The following is a 13410-nucleotide window of genomic DNA, read 5'->3' on the forward strand; positions in this document are numbered from 1 at the left end:
TCTTTACCTCAACCTAACCTGCATGACACGTCTTCCTGCTGAAGACCAGCCAGGTGGATTGCTTCCCAGAGGAACTTAAGTGCCTCCGAGCTGGTGGACGCTCTCGTCACCTGGGCACCTCCTGTTCCACTGACATCCACCCCATAGTCCTCAATCCTGGCCATGCAGTGACAAAACTCCTCATCAAGGATGTGGATGCACACCTACTCCACCCAGGGCCCGATGGGGCCTTCACAGAGATCGGGCACCAGTATTGGGTCCTGGGGGGAAGACGGGCCATCAAGCATCACCAGAGGACCTGCACAGGATGTAGGAAGTGGAGGTGGAAGCCGGTGGTTCCAACAATGGCAGAAATACCTCCTGCCCGTTTGGGGCCCCTTAAGCCGCCATTTTGTCATCAGACATTGCGGATCCGGACCCTGTGACAACAAACCGGTTACTGATTGGGCGGGACGCCTCCCTGCCACAAGTGTCCTACGCTCCGGACCCGATTGTCGCAGACGATGACAATCCAGAGACCTCAGTAGCCACTTAGGGAATTTGACTGTTTACATAATAGCTATGCTATTCTGGGGCGGCTGTTGTAAATTCCCCATTTTCTATGCGTTGTACTATTATTATTTCCAGTCAGGCAATTCTTTGGACCACCAGGTGTCCTATTACTTTCTAGCCAGGCATCTCTCTGGACAGCCCAGGGGTCCTTAGTCTGGTGATTAAATGCAGTGGCCATCTTGCCGCCACATGTTGTTTCCACTGCTGTCTGCTGTCACATGAGTGTGTTCGTGAAGAAGTCATCAATAGCCTCCATACGTAATATCTGTGGGTTTATGATGGGTAAAGGTCATGTATTATGCATTATACACTGCCTGCATTAGGTTGTTAGGTGACTTATGTGTATTACTATGACTGGTTGCTACTTTGTGTTATGTTTGGTCCATGCGGCTAATTGATGCTAATGCTATGCTAATGTGAATATGCTATATAGCATTGTTTCAGTTATGTATATATTCTAGATGCCAGCATGTTATGACTAAGTATGTATTCTGCTAATTCCTTGTGTATTCTGCTTATGTGTTGCAGAAACCACTCAATACCACCCACTCAATATCTCACTATTTCATCCAGCCTTACAACCTGGATGGAAATCACTCACTCAATTCCTCACTGTTCATCCAGCCTTACAAACTGGATGAAAACCACTCACTCAATAATTGGCCAGATTCACCCAATACCATTCTCATCCTTGTGTGGATGCTCATTGTTTCATTCAGCCTTACAAACTGGATGGAAATCACCTGTACTGAAGAAACCCTATCATCCTTTGATCCTTTGATACCAACATTAAACTACAAAGGACTGTTCTGTCTCTGTGTCCACTCTCTGACCGGGGTGTGCTGTTGTGGATGAAGTGGCTCCAGCAAACAACACGTTATATCTTCAATAATGTTTGTGTTCAAGGCCTTAAATGGTCTGGTACCTAGCTGAACTTCTCCATCTTTGTACCCCAGCTAGAGCACCGAGGTCAGCAAATAAGTAACTTTTAGATGTCCCGAGGTCTAGGCTAAAGACAAAAGGCGACGAGCTTTTGCGGTGGCTGCCCTTAAACTATGGAAGTCTTCCACTGCCAATTAGGTCTCCACTGTACTATAATTCTATGACCTGGATCATGTCTTCTACTACCTGTACACAGGCAGGGTACAAAATAGTTACACGCCCAGCACCATTGGCTTGTAGATTTATTCTTTGGCGATTAGAATTTAAGGTCTGCCCGCCACCTGGCGGCTAACAAAATACACTGCATCTACCGCGGCCGGCAGGTAATGGGTCGTCTGTGCTCTGTGTCAATATGATGCGGCGGTGGTGAGTTGAAACTGTGTGTGTGTGTCTTTAAATGTAAATGAGATGCGCTCTGCTCACGAGGTCAAGGTGAGTTGAAACTGTGTGTGTGTGTGCCTTTAAATGTAAATGAGATGCGCTCTGCTCACGAGCTCAAGTTTGTAACATGAGACGCACATGAGGTCTTACATCACCGTTCTTTAGCCTACAAGAAAACCCTGCAATCGCGTTTTTGATTGTGCTCTGATATTTTACTATTTCGCATTTGATAATATGTGGAGGCATATTCCCTGCAACAGGTTCAAAGATAACTTCACATTTATTGGCAATTCGTTTCCTTATATCGCTTCCTCCAGGGTTCCAACTTGTGTTGACAAAATGCAACCCTGCTCGCTACGGGGAATCAGCGCTCTCTCTCTAGACTAGAAAGGTGCACTCAGTAGAGCACAGATGTCCGCCAGAGCGGCAGCCACACATAATAATAATAATAGATTGGATTTGTAATGCACTTTTTGTTCACTGGGATCCCAAAGTGCTACACTACATGGTTAAAACAGTTAAAAAAATAGAAATAAAATAGTTATTAGTAAAACAAATAAAATAAAATACAGAATAAAAAGATAAAAATAGAACAGTTAATTAAAAACATAGTATAAACAGACAATTTAAAAACAAAAGCGCAATCAAATTAAAATAAAAAGCTAACAGTCAAAGGCCTTTTTGAACAGGTAGGTTTTCAGGCCTGCCTTCTCTCTCTATCTATCTACCTCTCTCTCTCTGTTCAATGATTTAAAGTGGCCAAACGTTACAATATAAATACTAATTGGATTTTTGGCTGGTAAAAAATCTGCCCGGCTGGTAGTTTTTAAAATCTACCAGCCAAATGGCTGGTAAGTCAAAAAGTTAAGTTTGTTCCCTGCCTGTACCTCCCCTCCCCCATGCTGCTCTGATACCTGAATTTCCCCAAGGGGATCAATAAAGGAATATCTTATCTTATGTAGTAAAAAAAGTACCCGGTACCAGGTTTCACCAGCTTTGGATAAAAGCGCTATATAAATGCAGCTATTTACCATTTAGTTATGCCATGTGTCTCTTACATCTTGTACTAGTTTTTATCTCTACTTATACTCTTCTTATTTCATGTCTACAGTTGTATTGTATGTAGTTAAAAGTTATTTGTTGTTGTTTGAAGTCTTAATCTCTAATTTGGTAACTAATTCAGTCTTGTGACTGCAATAGGCCAATAAAGTACTACTACTATTGCTATAATTTGGAAGTACTCAAGATATTGGCTGAACCACATTGTAAGGTAGTTGGTATTTGTATTGGTTCTGAAAACCTGCTACAGTATCTGTACACCAATAATACCAAGTATATGGCGACTGTCCAAACAAACTGTAGTCAGTCACAGAGAGACTAAATCGGGGAAATAATGATACCGGCAAGACGCGCCACTTGTCATAAAATCACTGCTCCAGGATACTGCGTTTGGTTAGTTTATTAAAGTTAGATTAGTTCCTATACTACAAAACTAAAGTGCATCTCACAGCTTGGTTTATCACAGTGTAGCGTGTGGTCAACAAAGTGTGACTTCCCCGTTTACCCCCTCATCATTACCGAACCTGAAACCCGCCGGTGAACAGCTGACTTTATTACTACCAGCGTTTCCGTTAGCCGGTAATTACCGGTATTTGACCGGCAAAATCTGTTGAAGTCCGACATATTTAATCTCTCCGGTCATAGTGTCCGGTGAAAATAGTTCCCTCTGGGCACAGTTTGATTATTTGAATTGTATTTGGATGGGCTGGAGTTGGGTGGCCTATGCGATGAACGAAACAATCATTGCGTTTGTTGTCGTTGCTTCGCTCAGCGAGAGCTTGCTGCTGGATTTGCGGAAGGCATGCAGCTGCAGACCCACAGAACCCACCAGCTTTGCTGGCACAGTGCGGTCCCCAGACCTGGAAAGCTGCTCTGCGGGTCTGCAGCTGGATGCTTCTTGCAAACTAACTGCGGCCGGCTCGCGCTGATAACAGCTTTCATTGTTGGACCGGCTGCTTGGTGGAGCAACGATGAAACGAATGTAATGAATCGTTCGTCGCATGGGCTATTTAATTTTGGCCTGTTTTGGTACGGTTCGGGTGGTCAAGTTGTGCTTGGAGGGAGTTGTTTTCACCGGACATTATGACCAGCACCAAGTCGTTGGGAGGTGGAGATATACATCACGCAAACACACGATAATGTTGCCGTCTCTCTCTGCAAAATGTCTCAGTTCTTCGCTTGATATAATTAATACAAATGTCCAATATAACGGAATTCGTTAGCTCATAAAAATGTGATTATAACAGACTGCTGTTTAGTGTCAGACCGACTGCCCACATACGCGGTCTATTTTATTTCAAGTCAGCAGCAGCACGGAGTATCGAGGGACTTATTTTATTTGGAATATATTAATGACTGTATACGCAAAAGTAGCCTAGTAAATAAATAAATCTACATGCCTTGAGGATGACATTCTTTATATAGCCTGCCTATCAATTGTTTTAAAGCTCAATAAACTATGACCGGAATTAATCTCATTTGTCCGGTAGATTGAAATCTTGCAGGTCACGGAGACCGGCAACAATTTTTTCTAACAGAAACCCTGATTACTACTACTGTCTAACCACTGCTCCCCAGACCTGGAGTTTATCACGATAAAATGTCGACCCTTCTTCCTCCCAAGAGAGTTAACGTCCATCATCCTCATCGGAGTGTACATTCCACCACACGCGAACACTGGGGTCGCACTTTCAAAACTTCACGACGAGGTAAACAAACTCCAGGCAGCTAATGTTGACGCTGCCATTTTGGTTTTGGGTGATTTTAACAGCGCGCGTCTTAAAAAGGTGTTGCCGAATTTCTATCAGCATGTGACCTGTCCCACCAGAGGCGAGAACATATTAGACCATGTATACTCGCAATTTAAGAATGGGTACAAGTCACAGGCTCTTAGTCCATTCGGTAAAAGCGATCACGCCGCAATATTTCTTTTGCCAAAGTACAAACAAAGTCTCAAGCGAACGCCGGTGGTCTCGCGAGAGGTTAAGCGTTGGGCCGTGACGTCAGAGGAGTCACTCCAAGCTGTACTGGAAAGCACAGACTGGAGTGTATTCCGTGATAACACAGCCAATATTAACGAATACACCGAAACGGTGATTGACTATGTCTGTACTCAGGTAGAAGAAACAATCCCCTCCACCAAAATTAAAATCTACCCAAATCAAAAGCCCTGGGTAGACAAATCCGTCCGTGAGGCTCTGAAAGTGCGCACATCAGCATACAACACCGGGCTGGTGACAGGCAACATGGAAGAACACAAGATGGCAAGATACAACGTCAGGAGAGCAGTAATAGAGGCAAAACGGCGTTACAGGAATAAAGTTGAACTTCAGTTTGAACAGGCTGACTCTAGAGGCATGTGGCAGGGCCTCAGAACAATGACAGACTACAAAGGAACCCCCCTCAAACTGAACAGTGACATCTCCTTAGCAAATGATCTCAATTCCTTCTATGCGAGGTTTGAGGCTGTGAATAACAACACCAGCCTACAAACCACGGCAAAGGGGGGGGGGGGGGGTCTGCTGATGGAGACTCAGTGTTCAGGGTAACAGAGCATGAGGTGAGACGGATCTTTAAAAAAGTGAATATCAGGAAGGCAGCAGGACCGGACGGCATCCCCGGCCGCGTCCTAAAAGTCTGTGCCGACCAACTGGCCCCGGTATTCACTGACATCTTCAACCTGTCCTTGGAACAGGCTGTCATCCCCACCTGTCTGAAGAAGTCCACCATCATCCCTGTACCCAAAAAATCTACGCCCGCTTGCCTCAACGACTACCGCCCTGTAGCCCTCACCTCCATAGCCATGAAGTGCTTTGAGAAGCTAGTGAAGGGCTACATCTGTTCCTCCCTCCCCATCAACCTGGACCCTCTGCAATTTGCATATCGCCCCAACAGGTCCACGGAGGACGCCATAGCCCATGTGCTGCACACAGCAGCATCACATCTGGACAAGAGGCAGGGGAACTATGTGAGAATGCTGTTCATCGACTACAGCTCAGCATTCAATACCATAGTCCCCTCCAAACTCATAGCCAAGCTCAGGGACCTGGGCTTGAACTATGACCTGTGCCAGTGGGTCTTGGACTTCCTGACGGGCAGACCCCAGGTGGTAAGAGCCGGCAACTGCACCTCCTCATCCATCACGCTCAACATAGGGGCCCCCCAGGGCTGTGTTCTGAGCCCCCTCCTCTACTCCCTGTACACACATGACTGCGTAGCACAGCGGAACAACAACACCATCATCAAATTTGCTGATGACACAGTAGTGGTGGGCCTGATCTCTGCCAACGACGAAAGGGCCTACCTGGAAGAGGTAGAGAACCTGTCACAGTGGTGTCAGGAGAACTGCCTCTCCCTGAACGTCAGCAAAACAAAAGAGATGATTGTGGACTTCAGGAGGTCGGGGGTCAAGGACTACAGCCCCCTCAGCATCGACGGGGCACCGGTTGAGAGAGTGAACAGTTTCAAGTACCTCGGAGCCCACATATCCGAGGACTTGACATGGACCACACACATTGACAGTGTTGTGAAGAAGGCACGACAACGCCTCTACTTCCTCAGGCGCCTAAGGAAGTTCCAAGTCAGTCAGAAGATCCTTAGGAACTTCTACTCATGTACAATAGAGAGCATCCTGACCGGCAACATCACCTCCTGGTTTGGGAATAGCACTGCACAAGACCGTAGCAGACTACAAAGAGTGACACGTTCAGCCGAACGCACAATTGGAGGGGGGCTTCCCACCCTCCAGAACATTTACAACAAGCGGTGCAAGGGGAAGGCTAAGAGAATTATTAAGGACTCGAGCCACCCGAACAACTGCCTCTTTGAACTGCTGCGGTCAGGCAAGCGATACCGGAGTCTTAAGGCGAGCACAGAAAGACTCAGAAGAAGCTTCTATCCCCAGGCCATCAGGCTGCTAAACGAACAATAATCGCTAAACGAACAATAATCACTATGCAACAACCATCAAATGCACACAGCACACACACCCACACGCACACACTCACTCAAACAAACAACACACTGCAGCACCCACTCTCCACACTTTAGATCACACAAACACACTTACACTTTATATTTATTGATAAAGGATTTGCACTACAACTCGTACACCTACTGTGAATTGTACCTAAATTGCACCTCGTCCCATTTCTCCATTTCTGCCTCGCACTATATAGTATTGTATATTAGTACACTGCACAGTATTGTATATTGTATGGTAACTACGTCTATTCTGCATCGAACATTGTACATATGTCTAAACTGAACACTGTGACCTCTTTTTTTTACTTCTAATTTTACTATGTTTATTTCATACTTATCTTGTCTTGCACAGTCTCTGGAGCGCAACAGTAAGAAGCATTTTGTACAAAAGTATTCTGTACTTCTGTATGACAACTATTAAAGAAACTTGAACACCACGTGACCCATTTGTGAATGACGTAACCATAACAACCTGAGTTGTCTATACCTGTCACCAACACCAAGTATAAGTATATTAGCTGCATATAGAGCAGCTATGCCCAGTACTGGCATTGTAATGGCTGTGTATCCATGAAAGAACAGAGGGAGACCTCTACCTTTCGTAGGGAGGGCTCCACGCCCCCATGGTAGATGCGTAGCCTCAGGTCCTCGGGCCGCGACAGCTGGCCCTGCCCGTTGAGGTAACTGTGAAACTCTGTGTCACTCAGTGGAGGCTTGAAGGGCTTGACCTCCTCTCCGTAAGTCCAGCTCAAGGCCTGCTGCACTCTCGACAGGGTCCGACCCATCTGAACACACACAGACACACAGATATGAGACAGTGAGTGTGTGCGGTTAAGTAATTCGCGAGAGAGACAGAAGCAAGTGGAGTGATCGCATGAGCAAAAGGACCTGACTCAAGGCTGCAGTGAGTGGCTGGTAAAAGAGATGGCTGACTGGGTGTGGAAGCGCGTCAGTAACCTGGGACAATAAGGACTGGGTGAAAGGGAGAGCAGCCGCCGCCAGGGACCGGGTCTTCTCCCCGGGAAGCAGCTCTGAGCCGATCACATCTTTGGGGCTGATGATATCCCAGTCCTCCATAACAGGACCTTGAGATTGGGACAAAAAAAAGTGCCAGTTAGGCACTTCACAAAAAAAACAAAAAAAATAATGATTTATTTTGCACATAAATCTCATATACATCCAAAAACTCGAAACAGTTATTGAGAGTAAATTTGTTTGAATATGGCCACCACCAGTGGTGTCATCGGGAACATTGAATCCTTGTGTTCCTTGTGTAAATTAGAGCTGAATGAGGTGATAAGGTAGCAGTCCCCATAAAACAAGGTATTGTTCCTTTTTAATCTACATAATTTCATTGAGCTGTAATTAACACAACACAAGGATTAAATGTCCTTCAATTTCCCCGATGACATCTCTGGAGAACCTTAATTATTTTCTGTGTCAGAAATGTAGAAAATCAAGTTGCTTTGCTACGATTTCTGTCATGTTACACTCGGCTAATGATATCAGAGTTTAGTAATGGGTAAAAGTCCCTCGATACCCATAACCAATTTCAGCATGGTATCGGCCCTACAGTATGTCCCATACCAGAATGGTTATCAGTGCATCTCTAGTAGGGGTGGGAATCACCAGTTTCATCACGATACGATACGATATTTGCAGATATCACAAAGTCTGCCAAGATACGATACGATTCAGGTGCCTGCGATCGATATGAGACGATATTATATGCCCATTTAACACAATCAGTAACATTTAGATCAACTCAATAAAGGCAACGGAAATATCATTTGACATTTTTTATATATTGAGCTTTAAACTTTAAGTAATTTTTTTTGGAACTCACAACTCGCAACCTAAAACCCCTTCCTCTCCCAAACCATTCCTACAATTGTTTTATGTTGCATGCCGATCATGCATACATTTATTAAATATTGTATTTTTTATGTTTAAATATCAACATTATCTGTCCATCCTCAGTAAATTTACTATCAATATAATATACTCGTCTGACTTCATCTGGTCTTTCCAAACGCACACGCGCACACACACAGAAAGGGAGAATGCCCCCCCCCCCCCCCCCTCCCCAGTCCCCACTCTGCTGTTCTCTGTCTATGGCTCTGATCAGGGTTAGCTTACGTTAACATAGCGTTAATTTCAGTCTTTAACGCGCATAAAGGAATGGCGAGGATTGCAAAGCATTTTAGATGCATTTGACCCGTGGCAGAATAAAACAGCAGGGACTTGTTTTGGGTCGCAAAATAGGCACACTATGTAGCCTTGCTCTGTTGTAATGTCCGTGTTTCAGACGCTACTGCTGTGCTGTTGAGCGGATACGACTCCACTGGATTTTCTAAATAAGAGTATCGCAATATGAACCGATCTTTTTACGTTGCATCGATCCTATTGGATCATTGATAATAGATCAATATATAGATCTGAATCGATGTATCGTCCCACCCCTAATCTCTAGTGCATAGGTTCTCTTACTATCCTCTGAAGGTTTGATGTCCATCTTGAGCTGCAGGTAGGGCTTGGCCGCGCTCGCGAATGCAGCGTCCAAATCCCAGTCCGACAAGAGGGAGAGATACACCTCAACCCCGCCACGATCCCGAGACAAGTAACTGATCCCAAAACTTCGCTTGCTAGGTAAGGAAAAACAAACAGATAAACACACAATGTGTAAGAATCTCACTTTTCCCACTCACACCTGCACATATCTCACATTCTAATATGCGTGTCACAGCGTAGGCTGACGAACTGGGTGAATCGTGACAGGTTTTTAAGCAAATGGGTTGGGGCGGCAGGGGCGCCCGAGTGGCGAACCACGTAACGCGCTGCGGGTTTGATTCCTGGAACCGGCGTTCTTTGCCGAATGTCTTCCCCCGCTCTGTCTCCCATTCTTCCTCTCTCTCTCTACCAGACTGCCCGGTAGTAAAAACCAATAAAAATCAACCAAAAACATAATTTAAGCAAATGGGTTACCTATTTCAAACACAAAATTATTGTCCTCCAGCACTTTGGATTCTGCCATCATTGGGCACATTTCCTTGTTCCTTGAAAAAAAGATTGTGTAGTATTACGTGCTGGTGTTGGAAATGGGTCACCTGCATGTTGTGGTAGGGATTCAAACTTTTTTGGTTTTGTAACCCTGTTTCTGCCCGTCTAAAGCTTTCCGTTTGTCTCAGAACCCAGGCAGAACTCTGACCATGGGACTCGTAAGTAAAGTTACGCTACTTTGCTTCGCCTACACTTACTGGCAAGTATTCCATACAACTTAATGTCCAAAAATCTGAACTATCCAAACTATCCCCACCTGGCTTTCCCCAAGGGGATTAATAAAGGAACACCTGAACTTGAATTAGAAAGCTGTGCTAAGTGCAGCACAAATCTCCGCAAGGCGACGCTCCATCTGTTTCCATCCCCATTACTCGCCAAAAACAAGACAATGTTCTCCGTTATAACCAGTGCAGCGGTCTGGTGCATTTCCGTGAATTATATTCTGTTAGGGCTACGTCTTATATTAGGTTTTCTAATTCTGAGTCATAACAGAAATGTTCGATAGAAATGTACATTCCATGTCTGAACTGAATGCTTGATAGAAAGGTAAGGTCTGGCCATTATAATTATTAATACAACACCAAAAGCTGTCGGGTTGAGAACCCATATTTTTCCTTGTTTAATTTAGTCCTGCTTACTGAATATTGCATTTTGACTGGTAGCCGAAGTTGTGCCCTCTTAAGCCCGATGGGTCCGGTACCGGACCCACAATGACATCATGCCATAAATCCATCTCTACAGACTATGAATTAATGTTGAATTTTTTTCCAAATGTAGCCAAGAGTAAAGACCCTAACCCTGTCAAAACAGCAGTCAATGTGTCTATTTTCAGCATTAGGTGCGTTTGCCAATGAGTTTAACAGTTATTAGAGAAATATAAGATTATAGAAATTGCAGGGCATTCGGTCGGAAACCAGTGCATATTGACGGGAGGAAGTGGCACAGACAAAAGTGAGTGTAGTCTTTTGAAGGAAGAGATCGAGGGCTTTCAAATTTCGAAAAACTACCCAGCTCATGCCAGCCCATGTCAATCATCTGACTTCTGGATTAACTTTTTTATTATCTCCCACAAACCTGAACGTTCTTGCCATAAAACCGAACACAGTTAGTTTCTCGACCTTTCTGTGAACGTCTAGCAAACAACGGCATTGCAATCTGATGAAAAATGGCGGAGAAATTTATATTATAAAAAAGTAACTGTACTTACAGTAGATTTCATTCATGGTTTTTGCTGCACGCCTGGTGATACTAAATCCAGATTGAACTCTGCCATTGGAAAGGGGAGATTTTGCCCGATCCATAGATGTGCGACTTGGCCACAATAAGGTAATTTATAGGCCTAATATTCTATATTTAATCAAATTTCAAATAGCATGTGTCCGGATGGCAGAATTCAGTACTGCATCTACAAAACCTTCTGTTTAATCATCTTTCCTTTATTCATTTCCTTAGATTTTTTGTACACATGATCTAAAGAAGGTGCTGAACGAGCTCAGTGGCAGTCTTTCATGTCTGGGCATTTTTAGCATGGTATTATTCACCGTCAAAGATGGGGAAAAAAAAGAATATGTAAGGGAATGGATAATGTAGGTCATTGTCGCAAAATAATTGACCGACACAGTTTAAAATACAGAGGCGCCTCGCCGAGGTGTTTTAAACGTAGTGAAGGTCAATTATTTTGCGACAATGACAGAGTATAGGCTATACATTATCCCGCTTATTACATGGCTAACTTACTAACAATATACCCAATTCATTTTACACCATCGACAAGACAAGATCAAATGCAGACGCAGTTCTGTTCTGTCGCTCCCGCTTTCATCGCCGGCAGCCGGCAGATCTGTGGTCTGATTGCACTGAGGACTGAGTGCAGCTGTGCATATGCTGAGCAGCTTTCATGACTGCGATCTGTATGTCAGTGGGCTTGATTGGTCCAGCTGCGCACAGCGGTCATCATTGCTCGGCAGAGGTCCGTTATCGAGTAATAACGGACCTCTGACGAGCGCTGTTGACCAATCACAATCAAGCATTTCGGCTAATGTTAAAACGCCATGTAATAAATATATAATTGATAATATTCTCCTTTGGTTCATTACAATTTATTTACTAATGCCTAATAACAGACACAATATTTCTGACACTGAATACATTCCCTGAGATCCATAGATGTCCCTAGATACCAAGAGCAATCTTCCATTTACTTAGGTATGCATTTTTAGGTGGATTTTCTGAAAATAGGGCTAGGGCTCAAGAGGTTAAGGAGCTATAGATAACATTTTTATGTGGAGTAATTCTTTTTTTTTTAAATATATAATAATAATACACCCACAGAGCTTTTAGAAAGTATTGGTTTCCCCCCCAAAAAATATTGATTAATGAATTTATCATTTAAAAAGATTTTAATGTTGTCGTCACGGTGACCAATTGCAGCCACTCTTATTGTCTGGGACCAAATACGGCCACGCCCCACTCCCAGCAAAAAGTGGGAATCTCTAGAATGGGTTTGGGGCGGCGCTGTATACGGAAGTAGCTCTCAAGGTGACGATTAGACAACACTTTTTTGTTGTCAGTAGATGGCAGCATTGGTTTAAAATTAAAGGCTGAAAATGTTGAGAACTACAACACTGCATTTCCCAAGAGCGTTAGCACAGGTCGCAGGTCACTGGGATGGGTCTATATTCTCCGACGTGATCTGAACAGCGTTAAACTATTACTGCAACCTCGGTATAGCGACCGCGAATGGCCAACTAATTATCTTAACAAAAGTGCGCTGGTAGCATTACATATGTTGTCTAAAGGGGGACATATGGTACAATTTAAGATTCTAATGATAATCGGCATATAAAGGACAAGATAAAGCATCGTTAATTTGTAAGAAACCTCAATGAAAACGGCGCAGGGTGCTATTGTTATGAAAATGTGATAGAATCCTATAAAAATGTGGACGCACTTGGCCTACGTTCCGTTACATGTTGCATGCATGTATCCCCTTCCTACTTCCCATTTCTCCATGTGGAATGCACCTGATTGGATAACATGCTGGTGCTCTAGTGCAGTGGTTCCCAAAGTCGGGGTCGCGACCCAAAGGTGGGCCGCAAGATGATTTAAAAAAAAATAAAATAAAAATAAAAAAAAATGTTTTTTTTATTTTTTATTTTTTTATTTAAAAAATTTTTGTCAGGCCACTGAACTTGGAAGCAGGCCAGGACAGTGTTTCTAGTTGTATTCTAAAATTCTATTCTATTGTATTCTAAAATGTGACTATATGGTTTTATATTAACTTAATAAATAAACAAAAACGAAAAATCTACTTATTTCAACGAACATTTCAAACTAAATAACAGATTATGCACATAAAACGCTGAAAACAACCGAAGCAACAATAGTATTTTAATGAGGCTATTATTATTATCATTATTATTTTGCAACAAG

General features: G+C 43.6%; 1 protein-coding gene across 1 annotated transcript in view; it reads right to left on the minus strand.

Moving 5' to 3' along the window:
- tbc1d25 (TBC1 domain family, member 25) overlaps positions 1–13410 on the minus strand; it is a 33110-nt gene that overhangs the window by 13796 nt on the left and 5904 nt on the right. The window contains exons 3-5 of the mRNA XM_084333118.1: positions 9409–9563; positions 7876–8003; positions 7515–7703 (exon numbers count right to left, since the gene is read on the minus strand). Of these exons, the coding sequence (XP_084189244.1) occupies positions 7515–7703; positions 7876–8003; positions 9409–9563 (472 nt within the window). The remainder of the gene's footprint in view (positions 1–7514; positions 7704–7875; positions 8004–9408; positions 9564–13410) is intronic.

This window comes from Notolepis coatsorum (assembly GCF_963971535.1).
Source record: "Notolepis coatsorum genome assembly, chromosome: 17".
NCBI lineage: Eukaryota > Metazoa > Chordata > Actinopteri > Aulopiformes > Paralepididae > Notolepis > Notolepis coatsorum.